The 27,132-nt window shown below is 37.9% G+C and overlaps 1 protein-coding gene across 1 annotated transcript in view; it reads right to left on the minus strand.

The window, feature by feature from the left end:
• Positions 1 to 2,898: 2,898 nt before the first annotated feature.
• Positions 2,899 to 27,132, minus strand: part of strn4 (striatin 4) — a 28,499-nt gene continuing 4,265 nt past the window's right edge. The window contains exons 2-18 of the mRNA XM_015377267.1: positions 21,520 to 21,623; positions 21,303 to 21,379; positions 21,150 to 21,228; positions 20,857 to 21,042; positions 18,314 to 18,491; positions 18,073 to 18,229; positions 17,481 to 17,576; positions 17,083 to 17,201; positions 16,808 to 16,983; positions 14,916 to 14,963; positions 14,708 to 14,829; positions 13,902 to 14,069; positions 12,025 to 12,165; positions 11,800 to 11,898; positions 11,619 to 11,705; positions 11,159 to 11,347; positions 2,899 to 6,512 (exon numbers count right to left, since the gene is read on the minus strand). Coding sequence (XP_015232753.1) covers positions 11,178 to 11,347; positions 11,619 to 11,705; positions 11,800 to 11,898; positions 12,025 to 12,165; positions 13,902 to 14,069; positions 14,708 to 14,829; positions 14,916 to 14,963; positions 16,808 to 16,983; positions 17,083 to 17,201; positions 17,481 to 17,576; positions 18,073 to 18,229; positions 18,314 to 18,491; positions 20,857 to 21,042; positions 21,150 to 21,228; positions 21,303 to 21,379; positions 21,520 to 21,623 — 2,007 coding nt within the window. The 3' untranslated portion in view covers positions 2,899 to 6,512; positions 11,159 to 11,177. The remainder of the gene's footprint in view (positions 6,513 to 11,158; positions 11,348 to 11,618; positions 11,706 to 11,799; positions 11,899 to 12,024; positions 12,166 to 13,901; positions 14,070 to 14,707; positions 14,830 to 14,915; positions 14,964 to 16,807; positions 16,984 to 17,082; positions 17,202 to 17,480; positions 17,577 to 18,072; positions 18,230 to 18,313; positions 18,492 to 20,856; positions 21,043 to 21,149; positions 21,229 to 21,302; positions 21,380 to 21,519; positions 21,624 to 27,132) is intronic.

A 27,132-nucleotide genomic window follows, 5' to 3' on the forward strand; every position in this document is an offset into this window, starting at 1 on the left:
TTTTCTTTTGCGAAAAAACAGACAGAGCTGCCTGATGTGAGGGTACCTCCCTCTTACCCTTCCTCCTGCCCTCTCACCACAGCTAAGAAGGAAGTAAAAATGACTGACACTACCTGAAGCCAATAGACTTCCAGTAAGTTCCACCTTCTGACCCCTTGCTCTCAACATTTCCCCTCCTGTTCCTCTTTCCCTCTCTCCCCCTCCATGGTTTAGGGCTTATTCGGCTTGTTTGCTCCCTCCCTCAGAAGAGGTCAGCACAGATCTCCTTACAATGCCTGAGGCGAGAGGGCAGCTCTGCTCTCAATAACCCTCCCATCACTTCCTCGTCCTCCTCCCAACTAATGCCTCATTCTCCCTCCACAAAGGTGTCCCTCCTGCCATTGGTGGGACATTGCTTATTTCAATTTTGTTTGTTTATCAGACACACCTCACCCTCTTCAGAGCAGAACCACACCCGCTACTGAGTTGTTTACATCCTACTTTGTTGACAGATTTCATTAGAACAAGTTAATCTGACAGGCAAAGCTGGAAAATGTGAGTTTAAGTCTAAATCTTGGTGAATAGCTATCACCACGTCTATGACTTATAAGTGGTTATTAATCATCTACCACAAGTTTTCTAAATCAGGACAAAAAAATGAAAAAAATCAAAGTTCAATTACAATGTTTGCTGTATAGAATACCTCAATGTAACAGCAGCTGCATGTGTTTACTCTTTCCACCGTCAGTCACAAGAGGGCGCTGTTTTCTGTAGCTTCCCATTTAAACCACAGATTGTTTTTAAAAAAAAGTGGTATTGATACATTTTATAGGCCAAGCATGCATGTAAAGCAGAAGCTTGACAATTTTTTAAAAACATGCAGATTTCCTCTCACAATCTTCTTTTCAATTATGCCTTTTTTTTCTTTTTCTTTTTTGCATGAGAACAAGTTTCAAGTAGATTTTTAAACCAGTTCAAATACTGTAAATGTCAAGTGTTCTTTACATCTATTAAATTCAAGTGATTCCAGCTGTATTTAGTACCACACTTCTTGGACAGAAAGAAAGTCCTAAGCTTCATTTAAATGTATTGGGTTCCTGGAATGGTCTAAGTAATAAACAGTTTTTATAGTTTTAATGAAAGTCCTTTTGAAATGTGGTCCAGCGGTAAATAAAGTGATAAATTAACATCAGCTCACTTCCTCCATCCCTAAACAAGTTTCACTGCTTGCTTACGATGACCTTTCTGTTGAAATACCCGGCTGTGATAAATGTTTAGCTACCCAGGTGTAGATGAAACCAGACGTCATTTAGACGTTTTTTAGGTTAAATGTAGTCGGTCCTGTCTGGCGATGTGGCAATAAGAATAATTGTCTTGATGCCAAAAAGAGCCCAACAGATTTTACTTTCACAATTGGAGCAGTACGGCTATCGCCATAGTGTTCCGCTTCAAATAAATTGCTTTATTATAATTATGCAGGGGAGTTTTACAGATTATATGGACACTGCAATGTAAATAGAATAGAAGATGAAAAACAGAAAAGAAAAAAAGGAGAAAAGATGAAAGAAAGAGGAGATAAAAAGGAGATAATGATAAAACATTTTCGGTCTGCTTCATCATCTGCAACGAGATGCAAAAAGAACAGCAAAACCAACAGACATGGAACCAGACATACAATAAAGTAACACCTTGAAACTATCGCTGAAGTAGTATTATTTAATCTGACATGTACTCTGTGTTACCTGAAGATAAGAATGTCTTGATTTAGCAATGTAGATGGTATGTAAATCCCTTTATTGTACCACAATGGGGAAACTAACTCTCTGCATTTTAACCTATCCCCTTGGGAAGCAGTGAGCTGCCATTGTGTGGCACCCGGGGAGCAGTGTGGGGTTAAGGGTCTTGCTCAGGAACTCAGAGTTGAGGCTGTGGGGAGCAAACCAGGTACTTGCAACCTTCTCAGAGCACAAGCGCTCTGCTCTAACCACTAAGCCAACACTACCCAACTTGAAAATTGGGCTGTTTGGTCGGTCTGATGATGTCCCAATTTAGTCCAACTAACGACGTTGAAAACTGAGTTTTTTCAAAAAAAAAGTACGACTTTTCACCTTTTAACCAAATGTAGATTTTTGGAAATAAATCATGTCATTTTTTTTTTTTTTTTTTACATATTTTTGCTCAGTTGGGAGGTAAGGTTAGAGTTGAAAAACATTTTTCTTCAGTTTCTGCAAATGACCAACACCACTGGCAGAGTTCCAGATCCCCACGATTCCACCACTGCTATGTATGCGATTGGAAAAGTTTGCCTTTCTCAAGTCTGAAAGGCAAACTCCTCAGACTGTAATAGTTTCTGTACACCAACTATAATAAATCCATTCACAAGGTATTTGATATTCCCTTTATACATTATACCCTTTTACAGCTTAAATTTGTCTCCCTTGGTTAACGCCCTGTTAGTCCATGGTGATGTGAATGTCTCTTATCTCTTAAAAGTGACACCGGTGTTGGCTTGAGTTGTAACATTCCTTAACGAAAGCTTGGAAAATGTATAATATAAATATATTTGATTATCTTAAACTACAGTGAATTAGAGATATGCTTATAAATCAACAGTTGTCCTGAATATATATTCAATGAGTTCCTTAAATTTTCTGGCTTTCCATTCTTTCTGTAAAGAATATTCATTGCCCTGCATCAGGTTTTTATTTTTTAAGTCACTATAAAGTATTGAATTAATTAGCAGGAATGGTAGCATATAGACTGAAACAATGTCACCAAAAATGAAGTTATCAATACAGGAAAAAAGAATAAACTAATATTTTACCGTAATTCAACAGAAACAAAAACATAAAAAAATGAAACAGTTCTTATTTTACTGTACAAAATTTTTATTTTTCTTCCTTAATGACATACAACAGGTGACCCCCGTAAACAAAAAAAGAATCATTTGATACGAGCCAGAATGCGGTTCAAAAATATATAAGACAAAATCAATAAAAAGCAGGTCTCTCATCCCTTGTAGTTAGAGGAAATTGTTGGAATACAGCTTTATATGATGTACAAAATATCACACAGTGATAACTTGCTAATAAAAAAATAAAAACACACAGAAACGGGAGTCCTTTACCTTGGCCTCTGACTGGTGACAGATTTTTCCACATATTTTCAGCATTTTCTTCTCATTTTTTCTTTTAACCATTTTTGCCTTTTTTTTTTTATTTTTTTTTTTTACAGGTTTTACATCATCTTCATCATTATCATCATCCAAAATTGTGTTTTATACTTAGCAAGGAAAATGAGTCACTTATGATACTACAGCATTCTGAAATCGTAATAATCATATTTATATTAAAAAAAATGAAATGCAAGAAAGAAAGCAATGAAATGATAGACATTTACAGCACATAATGGTGAGCCTACTTATCATCTACGGCCTGTTTCCGATTTCTTAATACGTCGCTCTGATTTGTCTTAATTCGCTCAGATGGACAGGAGCTTTCGCTTCAGGTGAAGAAACCACCTGTAAACCTTTTCTGCACCCCATCTGCTCATTTCTAAACTAAGCATTCACTTTTAGATGTAGTGCAAGATGAAGTAAATAGTTAAGTGTAAAAACAGAACACTATGACCTGCTGAGGATCATATCTATCATTTGTTTTTTCTGATGCATGTTAAACTAACAGCAGTGACATGTTCTTTAATCTCACACATCTATACAACACCCTGTTTGGACAAAAAAATATACAGATTAGTATTCAATTCCAGCGTTGCAAAACACAAACAAAATTGTGACCCTGTTAAATTTTAGGGGTCTGTTTAAATATTCTCCACTAAGGACTCCTTGGTAAAATGTAAAGTTCACCTTAATCTAATAATTATCCAATGTTTTAACTGTTTTTTTGTTTTGTTTTTTTTTTTTTAGAAAACCATTCCTAATCTAATCTGGCAGGCTCTGTTTTCTGGATTTTAGAGAATCCACATCACATCTGAATGTCATCTTGTTGTTATTCATCAACATCTTTGTTTAGCTTGTTCAAATTAAAAGCAACCAATATTGTCTTCTGCAAACAGATTGTACACATTTAAATGCAGAAATGTATTAGTAGAGATTTTTGTAAAAGCAGCAACTGAAGAGACAGAACCATTAAAAGCCAGGAGATGTCTAGGTTTTCCCCGGTCGAATGATTTGTTTGAGAGAGTTTATACTTATTACAAGAACTTGGGGCTTTTAATGATCTAGTTTTAAAGAAAATAATTAGGAAGGATAAGTTTGAATCTATTGAGAACATTCCTATACAGTATCTAAGATAGCTATTCATATAATGACCCCCTCGGAATCTGCAGAGAAACCAAACTCTCTTCAAATTTCCAGCATAACTTTTACCATAAAATACAAACTTCCCTGAAAATATCTGGTTTCTCTGAACAAACATGGTTAGACCCGCTCTGGAAGTTCTCATTTTCAGAAACTGTGTGTTTGGGATCAAATATTCAGTTCAGAGATCAACTGGTTTCCCGATGTCTACCATCTATTTATTTGAGGCAAACCTGAACATAATTAAGGAGGTCCTCTTTTATTATTCTGCTGAATAGAAAACTGCCCCACAGCATCACGCTACCAACACCATGCTTGACAGATGGGTTAGTGTTCATGCCTTTAAATTCTTGAAGGGTTGAATTTTAGCCTCTTTTTCACTGATTCCCTTTCCTTCATAAAAAACTGTGTTATGGGTGAACACTGACACCTTTAAAATGAAGCACCATCTTCCAGTGTGTTACTTTCAGAACTGGAAAATCTCAGATTATAAAATTTGCTTAAAAGCCAGGTCCATCACAGGAAACCAACCAAATGAAATAAACTTGCGATCAAGTATTTAGTCTCAATCATACTGTTAGTTTGTTGATAACAAACAGATAAAGGTGCTCACATTGTCGTTTGCAAAGGGATGTTTACCAACACATTCTGTGGGGATGTGTGTGTTTTCAGTCTATATTTGTCATTTTAATCTTGTGTGGAACAAAGAAAATCCCCAATGAATTGAAACCCCTGCACCCAATATCTGTAAAAAAAAAAAAATAAATAAAATAAAAACAAATCACTAAAATTATCTTTTAAAAGTAAAGTTTAAATTTATCATTAAAAGCCCCCAAAAGTATATAAGTCAACATTCCTCAAAGCATGCCTCTACAGGAAGCTGAAACTCATCTTTGTGTCATTAGCCCCTGTGAAGGTAAAACAAAAAGGTTAATGACTTCTGGCTGTTCTAAAACACTGAAAACCATGAATAAAACAAACAATAACCCCAAACAAACTACAGCCACCTTCTCGGCATCAGACCTGCACATTCCTCAGGCCTGAAACAATCAAAACCGTTCACATTCCTTAAATCAAAACATTAACAGCGACTGGTCACAGTCAATGGAATGACTCAACCAAAACAGCCTAAAAAGTGACAACAATCTCACAGAAACACAATAACCAGGTCCCTGATTCAGACTCAAGACTGATGAGGTCTTTTTGTAGCACCATGATTTAAATAGTGCATTCACAAACACACACACAACCACACACTCCACTGTACAGTAAAAAGCACCAAACGGCAGCATCTGTGCCATTTGTAGAGAGCAAACAGGTCAGGCTCCCGCTGCTACAGCTTCCTGATTTTAGCCGTACTTGTAATCTCTATCGTCAGCCTGTAAATGTAGTCTGAGATCATCAGTCTGCTCGATGTGAAATAATTTGGGTTGTTTCTGGTGGGAAGTGTTGCCTTTAAAGGGCAACACACACAAAAAGACAGAATCTAAAGACGCAGACACAGAGGAATTAAAAACGGGATGAAGTCAAATTATGTCATTTAAAAATTAAAGCTATTCATTTACTGCTTAGTGCCCCCCCATCTTGTATATATATTACATAAAACAGTTAAACATTCTCCAATTTGAAATATGAAACCAAACAAACACACTCTGCCCAGAGTCTTTGGAATGTGAGACATCGATTCCTAAAGCAAAGCCGGGATCAGGTGTTCCTTGTGAATACTTGCAGCCGTTGCTGCGTTACGTCATACCTACTACTGTGTGTTCGCCAGAAGCACTTCCTCGTCGAACGAAGATCAGAAATGATAGGCGGCAGTGCAAATGTGTTGGTGAAATGTGGGTAGTGTGTCAGCAGCAAGAGCGCACCGGCATTATACACAGGGTGGATTGTAATAAAGATAGGCAGAGGAGAGAGGACAAAAAAAGAAAGGAGGGTGTAGTGTAGAAAAGTGTTGTTTTTTTTAAATATGATTACTTGAAAACAGAGCAGCCATAATTCTTAGGTTGTAAAAAAAGCAGTACAAGATATGATTAGTATTACAAGAAGTCACTGAGGCATCAGAACTGTGGAGGGGGGGAGAGGGGGTGGATGTCCTGTGGTGACGACCCAGCCAGTGGGCTGCAGGACGGGTGTGTGTCTTTGTGTGGGAGAGGGCAGGAGAAATCGGTCCACTGTCGTCTTCAGCCTCTTCTTCCTCAGTTGTGGTTGAAGGACACTGAATGCAGAATCAGACAGACATTGAAAAATGTTAAGAGGGGTGAGCACAAACTACAAAAAAAAAAAAACAATAAAAAAAATATTTCAGTGCAGACAGTTTTGATCTGATAGTAGTCTCTAAATATTCAGCCATTTGTTTTAGTAAATATTTAGAAAAAAAACACCAAAAAATATGTATTTTAGTAATTAAGTTCATAATGTGTCATTAATCAGACTGATGTATATCGTTTACTCCTGATCATTTTAGTGATTATAATTAAAAACAAAATAAAATCCCAATCTCTTAGTGATCAAAAAACCTGAATACTACATAAACCCAAAACCAGCAGACCGTCACTGACACCCAGCACATGGATGAAAGGACACTGGAGTGGCCTTTTAAAAGAAGCTGGCCTTGAGAGCAGAATCCAGGCAAATTAATGGGTTAAGTGGAAGGTAAAGGTGCGGTATGAAGCACACCTATTTCCATGGAAATGTTGGAGCACTGCAAACTTACCTTTGCTGACAAGCTTTTACTAGTATTTTAATTCAAAGCTGCATTTTTCCCCTGCCAAAAGTAAAAGTACCTGCATCTTTGACCGAGGGCTCAGGCTGACTGACCAGGAACAAGTTTTATACATCGGCCATAAAACTGACTATTAAATGAGTTAACAGCCTTGTAGTTATTACCATTCAAATGATTTAAAACCATCCAAAAAGAGAGCTGTAAACCTACACAGTACTTCAGTAAGATGCAAAACATCATTTGGACAAGTTGTTTTCACATTTTAAAGAGAAGAGATTTGAAAGTTGGCCAACGTTAATTAAACCGACAGATTGTTCTAAACTTTTACATCTCAGATAAAAAGAGGAAAAGAAAAATTGTAATCAAGCACATTGCTTTTCCTTTACTCTCATTATGTCTAAACATGTATTTGTAGGTTCCTACTGAAGTGCTCAGAATTCAGACGATATTCACGTGATCGGCTAAGGTCGCCGACCAGCTGGTCATTATGAAGACCACCAATTTTAAGAGCCAGTCATTGTGTTGTTGAGGAGTTTACTTCTGAGCGGACACGCATCTTTGTCGTTCGCTTTGGCCATGTTTATTTTTGTCAGAGTTTGCAAAACACAGGGAAAAATCACCCAGACAACAGATGGAAGAGGAGACAGCATTCTGAGCTCAGGTAGGAGCAGCAGGAAATCAGTGTGAGAACAGCGGCTGAAAGAGCTCCATAACCGGCAGCCAGCTGTGCCTCCCTCTGGAGCCAAGGAACCAGAGCGGCAGATCCCTGGGCAGACAGCGCACCGAAGCAGGGAGAGAAGGCAGCTCCAAAGGAGAGGGAGCAGCACAGCAGAAGTTCTGATATGTGTACCCGGGGTGGAGAGGGGCTACAGCTGACTGAGAAAAGGACAGCAGTACGTTGGAGAAGCCAGTCAGGAAAAATGAGCAGGGAAAGGCTACAGCTAGCCAAGGCTAACCCCTAGAGCAGGCATGTCAAAAGTCGGTCCTCAAGGACCAATGTCCTGCAGGTTTTAGATGTTTCTCTGCTTTAGCACAGCTGCTTCTGGTGGCAGTTCAGAAAAAGCCTCAATGAAAATTGATGGCTTTAAAAGTTAAAAACAGCTGGCACAGATAACAGGGAGCAGTCATGAATCTAAAGAGAACGCTGAGTGAGCTGTAAGTGCAGGCAAACAAGCTTTTCATTGTTTCTGTGGTAACAACAACAACAACTTTACAACATCCGGCAGGGTGACTAACTCTCTCCTTATGTTTCCAGAAGGAGAATACAGAGGCCTCTGCAACAAGCAAATCCTGCTGAAATACTTGGAAACAGAAAAGGACCGTTGCCAACTTTTTCTGATGCAAGTGAGATTATTTCTACTGAAATAAAGAGACTGTTGGATCACATAACCAGCAGCTTCATATGAGCTCATCCCTTTGTACCTGCCATTTGTTATCTGCACGCTCTTTAACTATTTGCCAAATTTACACCTCTAAACTTTCTATTTATTTCAAAAATAACAAGAAATGTAGGTATATTAGAAATTTGAGACAACGTTTATAATGGTCAATGATAACTTATATCATTAGAGACAATATTAAACAGAAACAAGAGCTTGCCAAAGGTTCCAAGGTCCACAATGAATGTGTAAAAACTGGCACTGCAGGGATGCACATGCAATCTTTGATTGTTGCATATTTGCATCAGTGGGCATCAAGGGGTCAAAAGCAGAAAAATAAAAATAAAACACTTGTATTGGATGACATTTGCAAATCTGACCCCAATATTAGAAAAAGTTAAAAGCTACCTTTAGTCATATTGTAATGTAAGCTGTACAAAAGAAGCTACAAATATTGTCCTCAGGTCATTATTACCCAACAGCCAAACTGCACTCAAATCAAACCACAAATATGTAAAATATGCTTTATCTGTCTCTAAGAAGTTAGTAGCAGACATAAACATGACGCGACGTCTTCTCCAGCAGAATGCACTGTTTGGATATGGCAGCCATGGGATGGCGCTAAAGATTAATTTCTAGAAATATGGGAACACAAAGAATCTCATGATTGAAATTTAGTGATTCATGGCTTTAGAAGACGGCTCTAAAAAGTAGTTTTAAATAAAAGTCCTTGCAAAACATTGAATATAAATAACTAAAACTAAACATTGAAAACCATAAATATATTTTTAAATATAACAGCAACTTTTTTTAGTACAGATAGGGCTCAATCTTCAAAAATTCCAATTAAGAGGAGCTGTTTTGCGGCAGCTTTTTTTTCTTTTTTTTAGTAAATGCAATGAGTGGGTGTGTTACAAAAGATCTACAAAGGTTGCTGCACAAATGTTAAAACGTAGAAACTGGTTTGGTTTCGCCCATTAAAATGAGCAGATTACATGTTAACTGTGGTTTGAAAGCAGCAGTAAATAAAATCTAAGGTTCTAAGTCAGTTTGAGGTAATATTGATAAAAATGGTTTTGAAAAATAATAGTCACAATGCTAAAAATATTTTACAGAATGCTTTACATAGGTAGCCTATGTCATAGTACTGCACACAAAAGTAAATATAAAATGATGAAATGACCATAGTTAAATAAAAAAAAAAAGAATATAGATGAGAAGGCTGTCTTTGTCTATTGATTGTCCCTCATACACCCAGAGCTTGAGTCAGATTTATAGCACATTAAGCCCATATAGGTGGATTTATCTCAACTCCTTATTAGCCGCTTGACCTGATTTAGTGCAAAACAATGCATGCCTAGAATAATCTATTAAAACAACGCAGAGCCAAGAGTAAAATATGTCCCCACAATGTTAACATTAATTTGCAGTTTGGAGTATGATCTGTATACAGTGAATCCTCGCCATAAGGCGCTTTGCCTTTCACGGCCTCGCTGCTTCACAGATTTTTATTGTGCATAGTGTTCTGCATCCCGATTGGCTAAACAGTCTCCACGCTTCTTCTCTACCCGTCTCAATAACGTTACGGTTTAATATTTTAATAGCCATGTACATGTAAAGCAGCTTGCTAAATTTAAGTTTGCAAATTTTCTGCAAAAACCCATACTGTTTACAAAATGTTCTGCACCAACAGAGGCACTTAAGGACAGGACCACAAGGCAAAGGAAGATGCTAACTATCACAGAAAAAGTTACGCTTCTGGACAGGCTTAATAAGGGAACCTATGCGGCTGTACGTCGCAATTATAGAATTAATTAATCTTCCGTTCGTTCCAGAAAGAATGAGGAAAATTACATAAGGATGACAGCAGCAATACATTTTAATAAGGACGCAAAAAGGGTTGCAACTATCCGCAACAAAATCATGGTAAGGATGGAGTCTGCATTAGCTTTGTGAATTATGACTGCAGAAAAAAGAACATTAAACTGGATATGAACGTTATCTGTACAAATACTAGAACACTATATCAAACTGACAACAATGACATTTATGATAGGGAAGAGGAGGAGGATGTAGATACCGGGCAATCAATGACTGCTGTCCTCCTAGTAGCAAGCTCATTTAATGCTGGCTAAGGCTGGTTTTAAAAATTTAAGAAACGTTTTAGACTTAAAAATGTTTCTTGGAGAGACCTCCTCCATGAATACTGCTGGAGAAGAAGCGTTCATGAAAAAAAAAATTGAAAGTGATCATTGAGGAAGGAGAATAAAAGCCTGAATACGTTTTTAATAATAACTGTAAAAAATTACTACTGATTTTGTCTATCATGGGTTCTTTATGGAACATAACCCCCTAAAAAACAAGGGTTCACTGTAATGAAGAAGAATCAGTTAAGGAAGGTTGGCAGAAGCTCTCTCCTAAATTACAAACACAAATCACTTTGCCCCCCCTTTGAAGATCTGCTCTGCACATAAAAACAGATTTGCACTTGTTTAAAGATTCACACGTTTTAAAGATCAAGTCCATGGTGTGCTCAATGTCTGAAATCTTCAGAACATATTTAATGTTCTTTGTAGATTAATTGAATCCGTATAGATACAAAAAGAGGAAACGGCTCTTTATAACACTTTTTTAAAAAGTAACAAGGCCTGTGGCTTGCAAGTTGCAGGGTGTTAAACTCTGACTTTGTTTTTAAGAGCTGGTTAAAAACCCAATGCTTTGCAATAATCCATAATATTATGTTGACACCATCCATCTTACCGAAATGACAACAGTGGATTCAGACAAAAATCTTGGCAAGTGCGTCTGCGCCAGCGCTGGCGATGAAGGGCTGTGAAGGATGGAAGGCCACGTCATGAATGGCCTCGTCGTACTTCTTCCTGTGTGCGGTTATTTCCTGCACGCACGTCCTGTTGTCCAGCATCCACAGACGCACTGAGCAGTCGTGGCCTGCAGGAGGGAAGGAGCAGGTGAAAGGAGGGAAGTGTTTAATAACCTTACTTTAAAATCAAAATGTCTCATGGTCGTTGCCTCATTTGTTTGTTTTTTTATTTATTAAATTGTACTTTCATCATCTGATTCTGAGAAAATATTTAAGTAAAACTAATAATAAAGCAAAATGTATTAAAAAAAACAGGACAGTGCTAAAATATTAGGCATTAAAGATTAAGAATTTAAAACCATCTAGTGTATATTAATTAAATTTAAAACTCATATTTACTTCCAGAGACGAGGTAAGTGCCTTTAGGGTCTGTGGTGAGGCATGTCACTGCATCCAAGTGTGCCACCATAGAGTGGACAACTTTACCTGCAAAAAAACAAACAAAAAAAAGAAATCAGCAAGCTTGAATCAATATTTATCTCCAGAAGATTTATGTTGTGCTTATGAAATAATCAGGCACCAGTCTTGTTGTCCATGAAGCGGATTGTACGGTTCTCATGTGCTGTGATGGAGACGGGCTCCGTCGGGTGACTCACGACGCGATTAATTAGTTCACTGCCTACAAAGAGGACATACGTTCAAATGATTAATTTATGAAGATCACTATTTCTCATTCTTAACATGTTTCAAAATAAGGGGAGGTCATCTGTATGGAAAATGAAAAGTTTAGAACCTCCTAACATACCATCTTTTGTCTGCGTCTCTAATGCAGCGATGCTCTGTTCCGTGTTGAGGTCGTAGAGCAGCGTCTCACCGCTGTCGAATGAGACCACCATCTGGTTGGGATCGGTGGTCACAAAGGCCACAGAGGTGGGTGTTCCATGTTCTAAAAAACAACAACAAAAACAGATGAGTGGAAGACTACTGGATAATAAAACATAGGCATACATACATGAAGTTTTATTAATACAATACTATTATGCCTTTACTATCAAAGGCAAATGGGCTGTATAGGCAGTTATGCAGCAGATAGGCATTGACATATAAAAGGAGGGTGGGCTACCAATCACTGCTAAATCTTTACATTCTATTCATATCAGTAAAAAGTGGAAGACAAAAAGTCTCTTAGAAAGAGATGCACATCAGGCTTTAAGCTACCCATCCGTAAATTATATGGCCTTTACTATAAAAAGGACATTGAACGACCCGTTTTTCTCCTGGAAACTTCACTTGAATGTTTAAAATTTGAGTTGTTCATCCAGTCAACAGCATGATGTGCTGTTTGCAAACTGGTAAGCCTGAAACTTTTAAACGTTTACGAAAACTCATTGAATGCCTGTTAACTTTAGGATTATTTTGGAGGTTTTTTGTTCTTTGGGACAATACTGTCTGTTAGTGATGGGCTCATCAGGCGTCATGAAGCGTTTAGACACATTTGCAAACTGGATTGACATTGTGTCAATATTGTATCACTAAATACTGACACCTGCTGGACATTTCAAATTCCTACAGGCAGCCTCTTTGGCAGACGAAACTGACACCGATTTGATGACCTATAATATAATTTAAGCCATTGTTTGCTATAATGTGTTATTTCATATCTATAGTTTGAATTGAAAATATGTTTGATATGTTTAGATGCAATCCATAAATGTGAACATACAACAGGAAAATGTAAGTAAATATGTAAATAAGGATGTTTGTGGACTAGGATTTATTTATTCACATTTTTTCCAACATTACTGATAAGGAGTTTGTGAATTTGGGGAATATGAAGAGATGGGGAAAAAAAATGGAGAACCAAAGAGAATGCAATCTCCAGCTTCTTCTAGAGCAATCAGATGAGAAATATGACTTGCATAAAATTTTGTGTTAAAGATTACCAACATTAAATTAGCAATCACTGGTTTCAACATGGAATTACTGGGAATCTACAGCAATATTAATTTAAAGTAAGTTATCAATTTAGAACTCTTGGTTTCTTTCCTATTGTTAATTCAATATGTACAAGATCCATTTTTTTGTGTGTTTGAAAGAAGTGAATTTATAACTCTGACAGTTAACAATTCCAAGACCAGCAGGGATTCTAACCCAAATTAGCCACCCCATGCCTATCGTTCCCTAACAGGAAAGACAACTGTCAATTAACCCTATGAAGCTTTCGCCACAATGCCACGCAAAGCCTGAAGTTGTAGTACACCAAGGTGTACAACCTATGAAATATTCCTAGCCAAAAGCCTGATGCCTGTTCAAATGTTTTTTTGCAGAAGCTATAATTCTTATTCATCACATTAAAAACTAAGAAAGCTTGATATGGATCCCACTGTCCAATGAAACATACGGTATTACAAATGTTTTAGTTTGTGAGGTGCAACCTGTCAAAAATAAACCATTTGATCAAATTCTAATGTATTGAAATAAATGTGTAACGTTTTATAAAAACACGAAAACAAATTCTTAAATAATAAGCTTGAAGAAATACATTGATTTCCATATTGTCACCCAAATATTTTCTATTTCCTTCTGAGCTGCTCCGTTTTAAAAGTCGCTGCAGTTTGCTTTACTGTTTTCCTTTTGTTTGTTTCGCTCTCTATATTTAGCTTCAAAAAAGCCGATCTCTACCTCTTTCTTTATTAAAGACAGACAGGCAGGGAGATGAGTTCTGAGGACTCCAGAGACGAATCGTGCCATCGGCAGAGCATGAAGCGAGACGATGGTGAACAGAAGAGTAGGTCAGACCCCAAACGCTGTCCTCATGGCCTTCCAGCACGCTGCTCTGGATGCCAGGATCTGAAAGAAGATTGGAGAATATCTTTTAAAAACATCACACACAGCATCTGTTTTCTATACATTATTCAACACCTCTCAAGAAATTCAGACTGCTGTAGTCTTAAGACTAAATTCATATTTTATACACAAAGTGAGAAACAATGTTGTTTTTTCCTTTTGCCCCAGTCTCCTAAATGGACAGCAGATGGCAGGTTTTGCCAGTTACAAAACTACAGTTTGTATTCTATAAGGAAACTAATCTCACTAGATATGTAACCATGATTTTTAACAAGGTTTTTCTCTAAATCAAAAGTTTTCTTTAGTCTACAAAATTTCCATTTTAAATTAAACTGCATCTCCAGGTCCACACTAAAAATGTTTCTGTATTTTTTTTTTTTTAGAAGATTCGTCTGTAGAAGACAGATGATGGAGTAAGGAATGATATATGAAAACTCAAAAATAAAGCTTAATCTAGCAGCGTTAGAATAAAAATTTCTCTTGGGAAAATCAAAAATTGAAAAGCTACCAGTAATCACATTTAATGAATTGTAATGCCATTTACAGCTAACCCTGCTTACCCATAAAAATATAGAAAATATTTCTACACTTTGTAACAAGGCAAAGGGCCCCATAATGATAATGAGGCCATAAAGTCTCACCATAGTTATCATAAGGATCCACGTTCAGGTCGGGCATCTTCCAACACCGGACAGTTCCGTCCAAACCTCCGCTATAGCAGGACTCCCCATCCTCACTCGTGGTCAGAGACAGGACGGCTCCACTATATCATTATAGGCAAATGGCATTAGATTGTTTAATGGGTGAAAAAAAGCATTTTTACAATTAAAACTCTGGAATTAAACACACCTGTGTGCCCTGAAGGTGTAGATGGGCTCTACGTCCAAAGCTGCGTTCCTGTGAAAGGAAACAACCTGTTAGCATGCGCTTTATACTTCGTAGTAGTCTCTGCTGTTTTAGGTCTTCTATGAGAAAGTATTCACATGTTCATTTCAATTTATTTGGATTTTTATAAATACCTACGGCAACAAATTGGTAAAAAAGAGTTAAGTGGAAGGAAAATTATAAATGTTTTACATCTTTTTACAAAAAAGAAAACCAGGACCCATTACTAATTCCATGCAATATTTAAGTGCAAAAAAAAACATATGTTATCAAACAACCTGTCTATATGCAGTTTGAAGACAGCTGTTCTACGAAGGTTTTTGGAACATTGATGAAAATGCAGCAACATAAAGAGTGAGGAATGCAGCATTTAGGTCCAGGAAAAGTTGTGGAGGAGTTTAATCCAAGCTTAGGATAAAAACAAAAAAAAAAAACATATAACTCTGTAAACCTGCTAGGACATGCATGTCCATCTTAACTAACAGACCTGGTAAGGAGAAGGTTATCAGGTGTTATGGATGAAGTTACAACTTCACTGTTAAGAGATCAGATAACGCCTGTGTTTTAACGCAGCCCCCCCCCCGTCTTACACCATATCTTCAAAGAGCAGCCCCTTTAAAAGTGCCCAGTACCCCTTTTTCTTCCTCTTCCAGCGAATATCCATCTGGATGCAAGGAGAAGCCCAATATTCCAGCTGGACATCACGTTACACATGGTGCAATCTCCGGAACTGTGGTCTGTTTTGCTGCCGAAAAGGACTCCATCCCTGAAAACCCAGCATAACCATGCTGGTAACGCCCATTTTTACAATGGATAAGGAGTATACCCTTTTCTGCTAAAAGGAGGTTCTGATCCCATGAACCCACCAAGCTGCTGTGACTGCCGTCTTCTCCAGTGAGTGCAAAACCCCACAGAGCAGAGGACACCATTGAGACGCTCTCTTACAAGCTCCATAAATTACCCAAAAGTTTTACAGGTCTTTGTGCTCTACTGGACTGACTCTGAGCTTTCCGAGTGGCCGACGTGGACACGAGATTGAGACTGGATAGAGTGAAGCTTTCGCCGATACCGCTGGACCCAACGGAACTGGACCAGATCCAACTTTCCCCTTGTGTAACATCAACAACCTAAAAAATCTTTCTCGGGCTCCTGCACTACTTTAACAACTTTCATTTCAAACTGGTAAAATTACACAGCACAGTAAAGGAGCAAAGATCTCCATGGAAGCACTGGAGGAGCTACACTCATTAACCTTTTACTTGTTTAAAAAAAAAAAAAAGGTTAAAACTTTTGTGTCATGACCTTTCACTACACAATTATGCACCACATTTTGTTGTTCTATCCCAGGGATCAGCAATCTGAAGGTCTAGTGCCTCAAAAAGGTCTGGACCTACCACAAAAGCACTTGATAAAGGATTTTTAATTAGATTTTCTAGATCAGAGACAGGTTTCAATAGTTTAGATTATTTATGAAATTTTTGCATTAAATTTTCATAACTGAATAAAAGTACTAATAATATCTATTAAGATCTTTTTTTCCCTTGTAATATGGTTGTAATATAGCTTTTCACAAATAACACAATCAAACAAAAATAAGTTTTTGCCATTTGTTGAAAAAGTTATAGATATTACTCTTAATTAAAATCTAGAAAAATGATTTTTCTTTTATGACTTTCTATTCAATCAATATTTATCAAAAATTACAAACTGTCTTTAATCAATAGGTCACATAATATCCAAAGCTCTAACCCATGAGCCTCATTTAGCCAGACTGGGCCTGGCTAAAGTCTGCAGTTTATAGAAGTAGAATAACTTGTAAAGGGTCGTTGTATTGTCTTCTCAGGCGGGGTACTTACTTTTTTGAGTGCATGGCCTTGTTGAGGTTCCACAGTTTTAGTGTACCATCCTCAGATGCAGTTAGCAGCACTGCTTGGTTAGGATGAAACGTCAACGCCCGGATGGCATCAAAGTGGCTGCGCAGCGTGAAACGAGGATTCCAGGTCTTCTTGAAGTCTTCTCTGTTGTCCTGCATCTGATAAGAGAGAATCCAAAGAGGAGACGTGCATCGTTATCAAATTAGGCTCAGAGTTACCCGCTGCAGAGCTTTGACCAGTTCAGGTGTGATTTTTACATCTATGGAGAGTTCATTGTCATTGGCAACAGTGAGATCTGCCAGTTCACCCAGATTCATGTCGCCACCTCCAACAGCATCCATAATAAAGACGTCAGAAGAGAATCCCAGAGCACCACCTGCAGGTTGAAGGTAGACAGTACAGCCATGGCTCAATAAATAAAGAACTTTAGAAAGTTGTGCTTTTTTTATCCTAGGTGCTTTACTCCCACACAGTGTACCTAGGATACTATTTACAGGTGTAGAAGTAGCCTTGCAAGTTTATCCACCCACCCACACACACAGGTTTAAAACTAAGCAAACTAAATTTACAATTCTGTGTCCAGGCTACATCACCATGTGTAGGAGTATAACGGTGGTACGCTTCTTGCTGAACCTATTAGATGTGAAAAGCTTACCTTCCCCAGAGCGAGCCTGTCCTGATACAGATGGGGGCGGAGATGGTTTAGGAGGAAAGTCCGACATCAGGCCTTGCAGCTTGTTCCTGCGGTTCTCTGAATCCGGCGAGAAGAGAGAGAGAAAACATCCCGTCATGCCGAAAGGTGGAGAAAATAGGGAGGCCAACGGATGAGACGAACGCAGGGAGCAGAAAAGTAAAAAAAAAAAAAAAAAAAGACCCACTACATACCTTAAATATGCATATAAGTCCCTCAACTACTTTATATCCACTTTTATGGGAAAGAGTGAAACATCTACTAGGTGTATTTATGGTTGAAGGAATGAAATGTGAGCACATAACCAGAGAAGGCAGCATGCTTGATCACCTTTTCAAACTGCACAATAAACATGACAAAGATGGCAGCCACACAGATCTGAAGGTCGTGAAACAGGACAGAGAGACAGGCAGTTGGGAAAAAGAGGCTGGTTTTATTGACGAGAAAAGATGCGGAGACACAACAGGACGTAGGAGGTAAAAAGGTGAGCAGGTGGAGGCAGAGAAGACAGTCGGCAGTGATCCTGGCAGTGCTGACAATTATGGTAGCGGCGTACCTATCTCCCGTCCATCACCCGAGATCCGGGCCTCTCCCGCCCCCTCCCCATCCTCCCCTGAGCCCAGAAAGTCAAATTCATTCAGGGCGTCCTCTGAGTCATCTTCGTCCTCCTCATCTTCAGGGTCCAGATCTGTGGTCATGGGCTCTGAACTTATCTGTACAGGGGAAGAAGAAAAAAAAATAGCATCACAAACAGCTCATTGTAACAGCATCAATCAGTTTCAACTCATTGATCTCACCTTTACACGGGATTTTTTGTTTTTGCACGGGCCGTCGATGCAATCGGTAGCAATGCCTTGGAAATCATCTTCTTCATCACTGTCTTCCTCATCATCATCCTCACAGCCATGAAGGAAGGGGATCTTATCGAGCACAGAGCTGCCCCCACTTTCCTTTGAGCTTTCTTTACCCGCATTTCTGTTAGTAAAAAAGTTAAGTATTAAAATTTAACACTGCAAAACAATATCATAAATGTGTAAAAATGTATGCAAACTAGAACCCACAAACAAACATTGGTTAGTTAAAATGTTTGAGATAAAGTATACCTGTAGCTAAGCTATGGCAGAAAAGAAAGGCCCTGCAGAAAATAGTGAGGGGAGCCAAGTAGCTTGCTAAAATCAGACTGGATCTAATTCTTAGCTGCTGCTGAAAAATGCCTCAGATTATGTTCAAACTGATTTTGAATCAGACAAACAATAGCAAAAAAAGGGACCCTTCAATGTAAAAACTTCAATGTATATTCTAAATATAATTCTTAATGACTGTGCTATCAGTCAGATAAAATCAACAGGACTGACAGGTAAAATATTAAGACTTACACTTTTCTACATTGTATCCAAACAAACCATTTTCAGTGCTTAAATGTTTGAGCTGCAATGTGAGCTAGTTCTGCTTTATAAAGGTTTTCACCTCATATAAAAATCTAATATTTCGGAATGGTCCTTATAAATATGCTAAATTGTATTGCAGCTGCTAAAGCAGCAGCCGCCATTAGTCCTGTTTTTTTCTGCGTAGCTTGTTCTGTCCAGGCTGCATCTCACCTTAGCATGCTGCTACATTAGTGTATGTAGAACTTTAGGCTAAAAGTAGCATTGAATGTTTCTTCTAAGGACGTTTTAGATATTGTATTTTTCTTGTAAGGGCGGTTTATATTTTCTAAGGATGTCCTGTTGGGGTGTTTTATATCTTAAAAAAAGCAAAGGTGTTTGTTGGTTTTTTTTGTCTTTGTTTTATCTGAGTCAGGATCCTATTTTAAACAAAGCTGAATTCAGAAATCCCAGGATAAGAGATAAAGCCAGAAACTACAGCGTGATCAGTGCATCTGTTCCACGAAGGCCAACCCAAGCTGGTCCAGCCATCTCAAGCCAGGTCAAAGTAATCAAGCTAAATGGAGGTCTGTCTTTTTCTTCAACAGACCCTGAGATCACAGATTGACTGTTTAAAAAAAACAATAGCACATCAACAATGATGTCTAAACAGCCTAACAGACACATTTCCAAGCGAGTTTAAGTGTCATGATTCAAGAAGTTACTCAAATAAACTACTAACCTAAAAATGAGCAGTGGAAGCCAGTATGTGACAGTAAATAGAATATCGAGTACTTCATGAAAGTTATTTAGAGTGAAAAACTTTATTAAACAGCAGATATCATATTTATCTTTTTGTTACAACATTCTGTTATCCCCATAATTATATCTTACCAATAACATTAGAGAATCAAGTATCAAAGACGCTTCTTTTGTGATGAGTAGCCTACTTCGTGTTGTTATGTAAAATATTGTCGAATCCCTCCTTGATTCAGTTGAATTTTCCAAACTTATCGCTTAACTTGGTTAAGTAACATAGGGCCACAAAGCAGGGTTACTGGGTTATCGACACAACTTAAGGCTTAACTCTTGACTTTCCGATACCACAAAGCTGGATTCATTTTTTGTGAGGCTAGTCACCATGGTAACATACTCTGCCTTTCACTTAAGAACCAATTTAATTTAAAGCGCAAAAACACTTGAACAAAACAATGTCAAGACAAAAGAACTTGCAAACAAACAAAAAAATTATAACGTGTAATCAATCCAGGAAGAAATTCCTAGTAAAAAAAAAAAAACATATTCAAGAACTTTCAAGGATGGCTTTTTCTTTTTTTGCCAATTTCAAAAGATTTCCAGGATGTCAAGGACCCAATGGAGCCCTGAAATAATGTTTTGAATTTAGAAGAGAAGTTGTTGTTTTTTTTCTTTTTTTAGGGTGATAGGATGAGGAGCTCAGTCATCCAGGGAGGACTCAGAGTAGAGCCGCTGCTCCTCAATGTTGAGAGGAGCCAGTTGAGGTGGCTCAGGCACTTTGTTAGGATGCCTCCTGGATACCTCAACTGGTGAGGTGATCCGGGTATGTCCCACCGGAAAAAGACCCAGAGAAACATCCAGGACACACTGGATGGACTATGTTTCTCGGCTGGCCTCCAGAGGAGCTTGCCCAAGTGGCTGGGGAGAGGGACGCCTGTGCCTCCCTACTGAAGCTGCTACCCCAGTGACCCGACCCCGGATAAGCAGCAGAGGATGGAAGTTTCTGTTGTTTTGTCTGTAGTGCATGATGTATGACTCTAAAGTACCACAGTTCATCAATAAAACAATTGCTGACAGAAACTTGGGATTTGTTTTGCATCCGATTCCCTGATGATCAGATGGTACCCGGAAAAGGACACAGTTTCTCAGGCATTATAATGTGTGCATTTACAACTCATACGTCACTTTTGCTAGCAGCTGCAGCAGTAAAGAGGACTCACTTCTTAATTTGTTCTTCGATTTGTCTGACCAACAAGGATTCTCCAGCTGCTCGAGGTTCTGTTTCTGGACAGCTTTCGCTTGGTGGGGGCCCATTAGCCTCTGGGCTGCTCCTCCCAAGCAGGGACCGCACTCGTTTAGAGCGCATGTCCAGGATGGTGTCTGAATAACCCACTTCCTCCAAGTACCTGCATTACGGGGGCAGGGGAACAAAAACATCCATCAGGATGGTTTATAAATCAACACAAATGTCCTTGAATCATTTGTGTCTCCTTGATGTAAAGTCATGACTTACTTGCGTAGTAGCTGACGGCCCTCTTTCCAGGACATCTGATTGGCTGGCTCAGAGTCCATCTCAGCTGGTCCGTTGGGAACTAAAGAAAATAAAGTATGTTGTAATGTAGATCACATAGTTTATCCAAATAAACAGAATAAGTTAAAGGAATACCTTGATCTGCCTCCATCTCAGGCTTCTTGTCTCCAGGACTCTGGTCATTTCCTGATTTCAGCTTTTGATGTTTAGCCCTGGATGTCCAACAATAAACCACAAGAGCAATATTAGAGGAAATAATACTCCTTCTGTAAAATATTATGACTTTTAGAGAAATGCAAAGACATCCTAAAAGCTGGATACAAAGAGATCAGATTATTGTTATGTCCTTCACCTTTCTTGTTTGAGGGCGTACTCCAACATTTTGATCCGCCTCACCAGGTCCTGTTTCATGTTTTCCTGGCCTTTCCTCTCACCCTGCAGGAATGCCACCTGAGCCTGAAACACATGAGAAGGCAATAAACCAAACAGACCAAATTCTGTCAGATAAATGTACTGTTTAAAATGCATGCATAAAAAAAACTAAGTTTACTAACAAAAATATTTAGTTAAAAACAAAAAAATCATTTGAGCAGTAGTATAACTACATCCTGAATACAAAAAATACAAAATACAACAAAAAAAAAGAAACAAACTAATATAAAAAAAATCACATTGAAACTAAATAGTAAAAGAAACAAATCAAATCAACCCTTGGCAAAGACATGGATCATTTGGGCCAAAATCATATTTTGCTATAAATGCAATAATTTTCTCCAGCTGAAACAATGAGGAGAATAAAAAAAAAAGAAATTAAAAATGACAAGCATTTAAAACACATTTTCGCATAAAGCCAGAGGAATAAGTCAAAGGGTGTTGAGAGGAGCTATTTTATACCATTGCTGGCAAAGGTCTGATTGCACAGCTGCAGGAGAGTAAAAACAAGAAACAGACCAGCAGAATTCAAACACTCTTGTAAGACACATCCTTCCCTTCTCATTTCCTGTCCGTTTCCTTCCTCCATTCTCATTTAACTCCAAACTTAAGGAAAGAGTTTTCTTTTCTTTTTTTTTTTTTAACAGCCCATTCTGTCCATTTATCAAACACGGGGATTTGTGAGGAAACAGCAACATTATAAGGTTTCCTATTTCAAGGCAAGATAGCTTTAAAGACTTTTCAGCAGGTGGTTGGGCAGAGTTCACTGCACTAGTTTAGGCTTTACAGATCTTGGCCTCTTCCCAAAAGAATTAGTCTAAAAAATATATGATTCAAAATAAAAGTTGGTTAAAAAGCTATACCCCAGTTTCTACTTGATGTATTTGCAAGCACAGGACTGTGTAATAGCATTGCAAATTTCCTTTCTTTCAATCTCTGTACCAAGTTGAGTTAGAGCATTAATGGAGCTTACTTTACAGCCCATTTCTCCCCCGCTCGCCAAAGTCTGTCCCTGACTCTCTTCCTACATGCAAACTCACTTCTGTAAAAGTAGAGCAGTCTAAAAATCGCTGCCTCATGGGGGACACGTTCGGCCTGCTCCAGACTGCAGACCTTCTACGCGGAAGGCTCACACAAACACAGACAGTGTGTCATGATTAAGAAGGGCCAGTGGAACATGGGTTAATCTGCCAAGCAAACCTTGTTGTTGCAGAGTAATCCTGATTTAAAGCAACGTGGTTTCATTGACTTATCTAAAGGCTTTGGAGGTGACTGACAAAGTTCAGACGTAAACACTGAAGGTATGATCTCTGAAATACGGACATGTCGGTGCATTTGAAAGAGGAACTAAAATGATAAAAGGAGGCAGGTTTGGATAAGAAACCTCTTTACCATAAAGGGACAACCATGCAATAAAATATTTACAGTATTTATATAGGCTCATAATGTCTGGTTGCTGTTAGCAGCATGTTTGATGACCTCTTTTGCAATAGATGGAAAATGGTTTCCACATTAACCCAAGCAGAGGGCTCTGTTTGAAACATCATTATGTTTATAAAGGTAACTTCACAAATGATAATAATAATGACCACAGTGGGGAAGAGGGGACTTTGAGACACATAAATGACATTGACCCAGTCCTGTTCTCAATCCATCTCAACAGGCATGCCAAAGATTGTTCTGACAAGTAAATGCAGATATCAACTCACCAAGTTCATCACTTCTAAATGATCCTATTCACCATTGGTTTTCCCGATTTCCAACTCTCAGGAATCTTTCCACTTCACCCAGAGCGAGCAGGATACAGGTTTTCACTCCCACTAACACAACAGACAGGCCCCTACCTGCCCTCATTCCCTGATAACCAGCCCAGCAGTCCAACACTCTGCTCCTTGTTTCATACTGGCAACCTTCAGGCCTTCAAACCACAATACCGACCGACTCACAGGCGATTGTACGGATCCAATTCATTCATATGTAATTTCAGGCTGGCTTCAGTATAGATACAACTTTTAGAAAATGAAAAAAACCTCTCCTTTAGAAGAATAAAAGTGAGATGCTATTTGCACATCACTTTCATTTGTTTTGTTTGGGTTTTTTTTAAGTTTAAAGAACACTGAAAAGAATGTAACAGAATTATACCTTTCTTTACTATTATTTGAAAAGACATTAAGAATTTTTTTTGGATAGGGCAATTTTGATCTGGATCTCACTACTACAACTTAATAATCAAAATAAAAGACTAAATATTTTCCTTAAATTTTCATTGAATAAGCAGTGTTTCTGTTTTATTCTGTTTATGCAATAGTAGTTACTGTACTTTTCCAGATCTCCATGTTGTTAGATCATTATCTCAGTTGGTTGATCATCCTTTGATAACAGCAAGGAGCCTCTACCAGAGGTGGGTAGTAATTAGCTACACTTAGTTACATTTACCCGAGTAACTTTAAAAATTTTGTTTTACTGTATTGTACCTTAACTTGAATAAAAATAGTATGCAGTATCACTATTCTTACTTGAATAAAATGTCTGGATACTCTACCCATCATAAGTTATTTTAGTCAGTGAAGAAAGAGCTTGTTTTAAACAAAAATGAGCCAGAGAGGAGATACTTTTATTTTTGTAATCTGTCCTATTGGTTGTATCTTACTTTCTATCTGCTGCTTCATTTGGAGGTCCAGTGAAAATCCAATAAACAGTCCACAGCATCTTGTTATTGGAAGCAACGTAACCTATTCAAACCTCTTGCATTACATACTGCAAGAGATTACTTGACAATTTTATGACAAAATACATTAGAAAATATCTATTGAAAAGTGTTTCACCTGAAATTGTGATAGCATAATTACTGTATGCCATATATTTTTTTATTTTATTCTTTGAAACAACATTATTTGCGTATAGCCTTCTGTTTTGTAACTTTATACCATCATGTTTTAATCTTAATTTAGATGTTATGATCATGAGGACAAGTAAATTAGTTACTCTTACTTGATAAATTTTTTGGACAGCTACTTTTTACTTTTACTCATGTAAACCTATGATGAAGTACTACTACTCCTACCTGGTTACGATTATTGGGTACTCTACCCAACTCTGGCCTCTACTAACACAGCTTAAGCTAGTCGTTTGGTTAGAGAAAACAGTGACAAACACAACAACACTGAAGAGATTTCAGATCCACTGACATATTGTGCCAAATGGACCTGAATATTTTTTTGAGTTTGTTTTAAATCAGCTAAAACTCAAATTCATCTCTATAGCCATTAGCCCTCAACCTCTAAGAATTTCTTTCCATTCCCACAGATTAAAATTTGTCATCTTTGTTTCCAGCAAGGAAACCTACAGCTACCTACAGAACCTACAGCTTCTAATTTATGTGATACGATTATGTGTCACGATACTTGGGTCACAATACAACATTATCACAATACTGCAAATCACAATATAATGTGATATGTTACCCTGCTATCAAAATTAAATGTACAGATAAAAAAGTGCTGTATGTGTTCATCAGAAGATATTGATCATTTAGTTATTTTGGTATCCACATTGTTTGGGGTTCAATTCAGTCCATGTTTTCCACTGTGACTGTGTCAACAACAGATATAGCCCTGCGTCGCACAGCAAAAGGGCTCCTCTGGGCTATAATGGCAGTGCAGCGGTAGCCCATTTTCCCCATGTTGTTTCATGTAAAAATACTTTTTATTCTATGTTAGGAACAAATCGATCTATATTATATCGGATATTTTCCAACAGCCCTACTTTTACCTGCTTGTTCTGGGGGATCTTTGATTATTAAAAAAGGACCAGAAAAACTATAACCTGATGAACTAAGATCAGGCAATTAAATGAATAAGCAAAATATTATGAATGTATAATAACAGGTCTCAAAGTACTGGTATATGTGTGAATAGTAATGTACCATAATACAATGTAACATTTAAATTAAAAGTTGAAGCACTGTTAATTAAAGGGCAACAGCATTAGGTTAGCATTAACCAGAGCCCTGCTAACGATGCTGTGCTTCCACTAGCACCTTGGTAAAACTACCAAACCACTCGATCACAAAAGGAACTTTACTGAGAGCACACCTATCCTGCCATCTGATCTCTCTTTCCATTCTGTCTTTTCTTTGTTGTGACCCGTTAATGCTGACCTTTCCAAAATACTTTGTCACAAGGACAGCCGGCACAGGTTGGGCCAGTTTTGTTAGTTCTTCTCCTGGAGCTATATAGAGAAGGATCAAGAGGAGCTTTTCATCTCTATAGGCCATCTATTTACCTATTTTTATCGCCCTTGAAAAAAAAAAAAAAAAAAAAAAAAGCATAAGCAAACAAGTAGAGCAACAAACCTTTCTGGGACATATAAAAGTGTGCTGGTTAAGTTATGGAAGGCAATACAGCAGGTAGTTGGGCGTAAAAACATAATAAATGTCAAGAAAAGGCTCACAAGGTGCAAAGGTTGACCCTTATCAACAGAGTTTTGAGAATGTTTCTATAACTCTTACACTTTCTCATACCGAGCCACGTTAAAACCAGAAATTTGAAGCCATTTTATTGAGATTTAAGAGAAAGCCCAACACAAAATAATGCATATTTTTAAAGTAGTTGGTTCATGCTCTAGATAAAAATCTGAAAAGTATGATTTGCATTTAGAATTCAGCCCCCCTTCAATCTGATACCCCTAAATAAATCCTCTCCTGGTGTAAGGATTAGGTTATGAAACAATATTCGAAAATGTAATTATCTACATGAGATCTGTATAAGATCCATCTTTAGAAAATGGAAACAAGATTTTGCAATTCAAGCAAACTCAATTGGATGTGCAAGGAGAGGCCGGTAAGTAGCCAGAGTTTTTGACAGGAAAGCTTCTAATTGTGCCCTCTAAAAAGCTGACATTGGGAGAGGAAAGCATTGGGTTTCAAAAAGCTATAACCTATATAAGCAACGTATAAGAATTTGTGTTACGGGTTTGCCAAAAACAATGTAAGGGACACGGCAAACACTCAAAATGTGTCCTAGTCAGATGAGACCAACATGAACTTACAAGAAAAACAGTACATGTAGCAGGAAAAAACAAGCTGGCACATTATGCTAAAAATATTATCTCTATGTTTTGAGGACGGATGGCCAGACGGATGGTGCTGAGTACTGGACAATTTTGGAAAACTAGTTTAAGTCTAAGGCGAAGTTTAACTTTCCAGCAAGACAACAACCTTAAACATAAAGCCAAAACTTCCATAGAATCATTTAGATCAAATTAGATTCATATGTTAGAAAGCTCCAGCCAAAGCCTTAACAACAATCCAATTGAGAATCAGAGGCAGAACTTCAAAACTATTTTAAAGGGCGCTTTCCGTCCAACCAGACTAAAAACTGGCTGCCTGTCCAAAGCTGCAAGAAACATAAACAAAGAAACCTCACAGCTGTGACTCCAGCAAAACTTGATGCTACAATATTATGGCAGGGGTTGCATGAATAGAAACTCATGCTACACATTTCATTGTTTTGTTTATACAGATTTGTTTTTT

This window comes from Cyprinodon variegatus, unplaced genomic scaffold (genome assembly GCF_000732505.1).
Source record: "Cyprinodon variegatus isolate N-32 unplaced genomic scaffold, C_variegatus-1.0 Scaffold150, whole genome shotgun sequence".
In the NCBI taxonomy this organism is placed as follows: domain Eukaryota; kingdom Metazoa; phylum Chordata; class Actinopteri; order Cyprinodontiformes; family Cyprinodontidae; genus Cyprinodon; species Cyprinodon variegatus.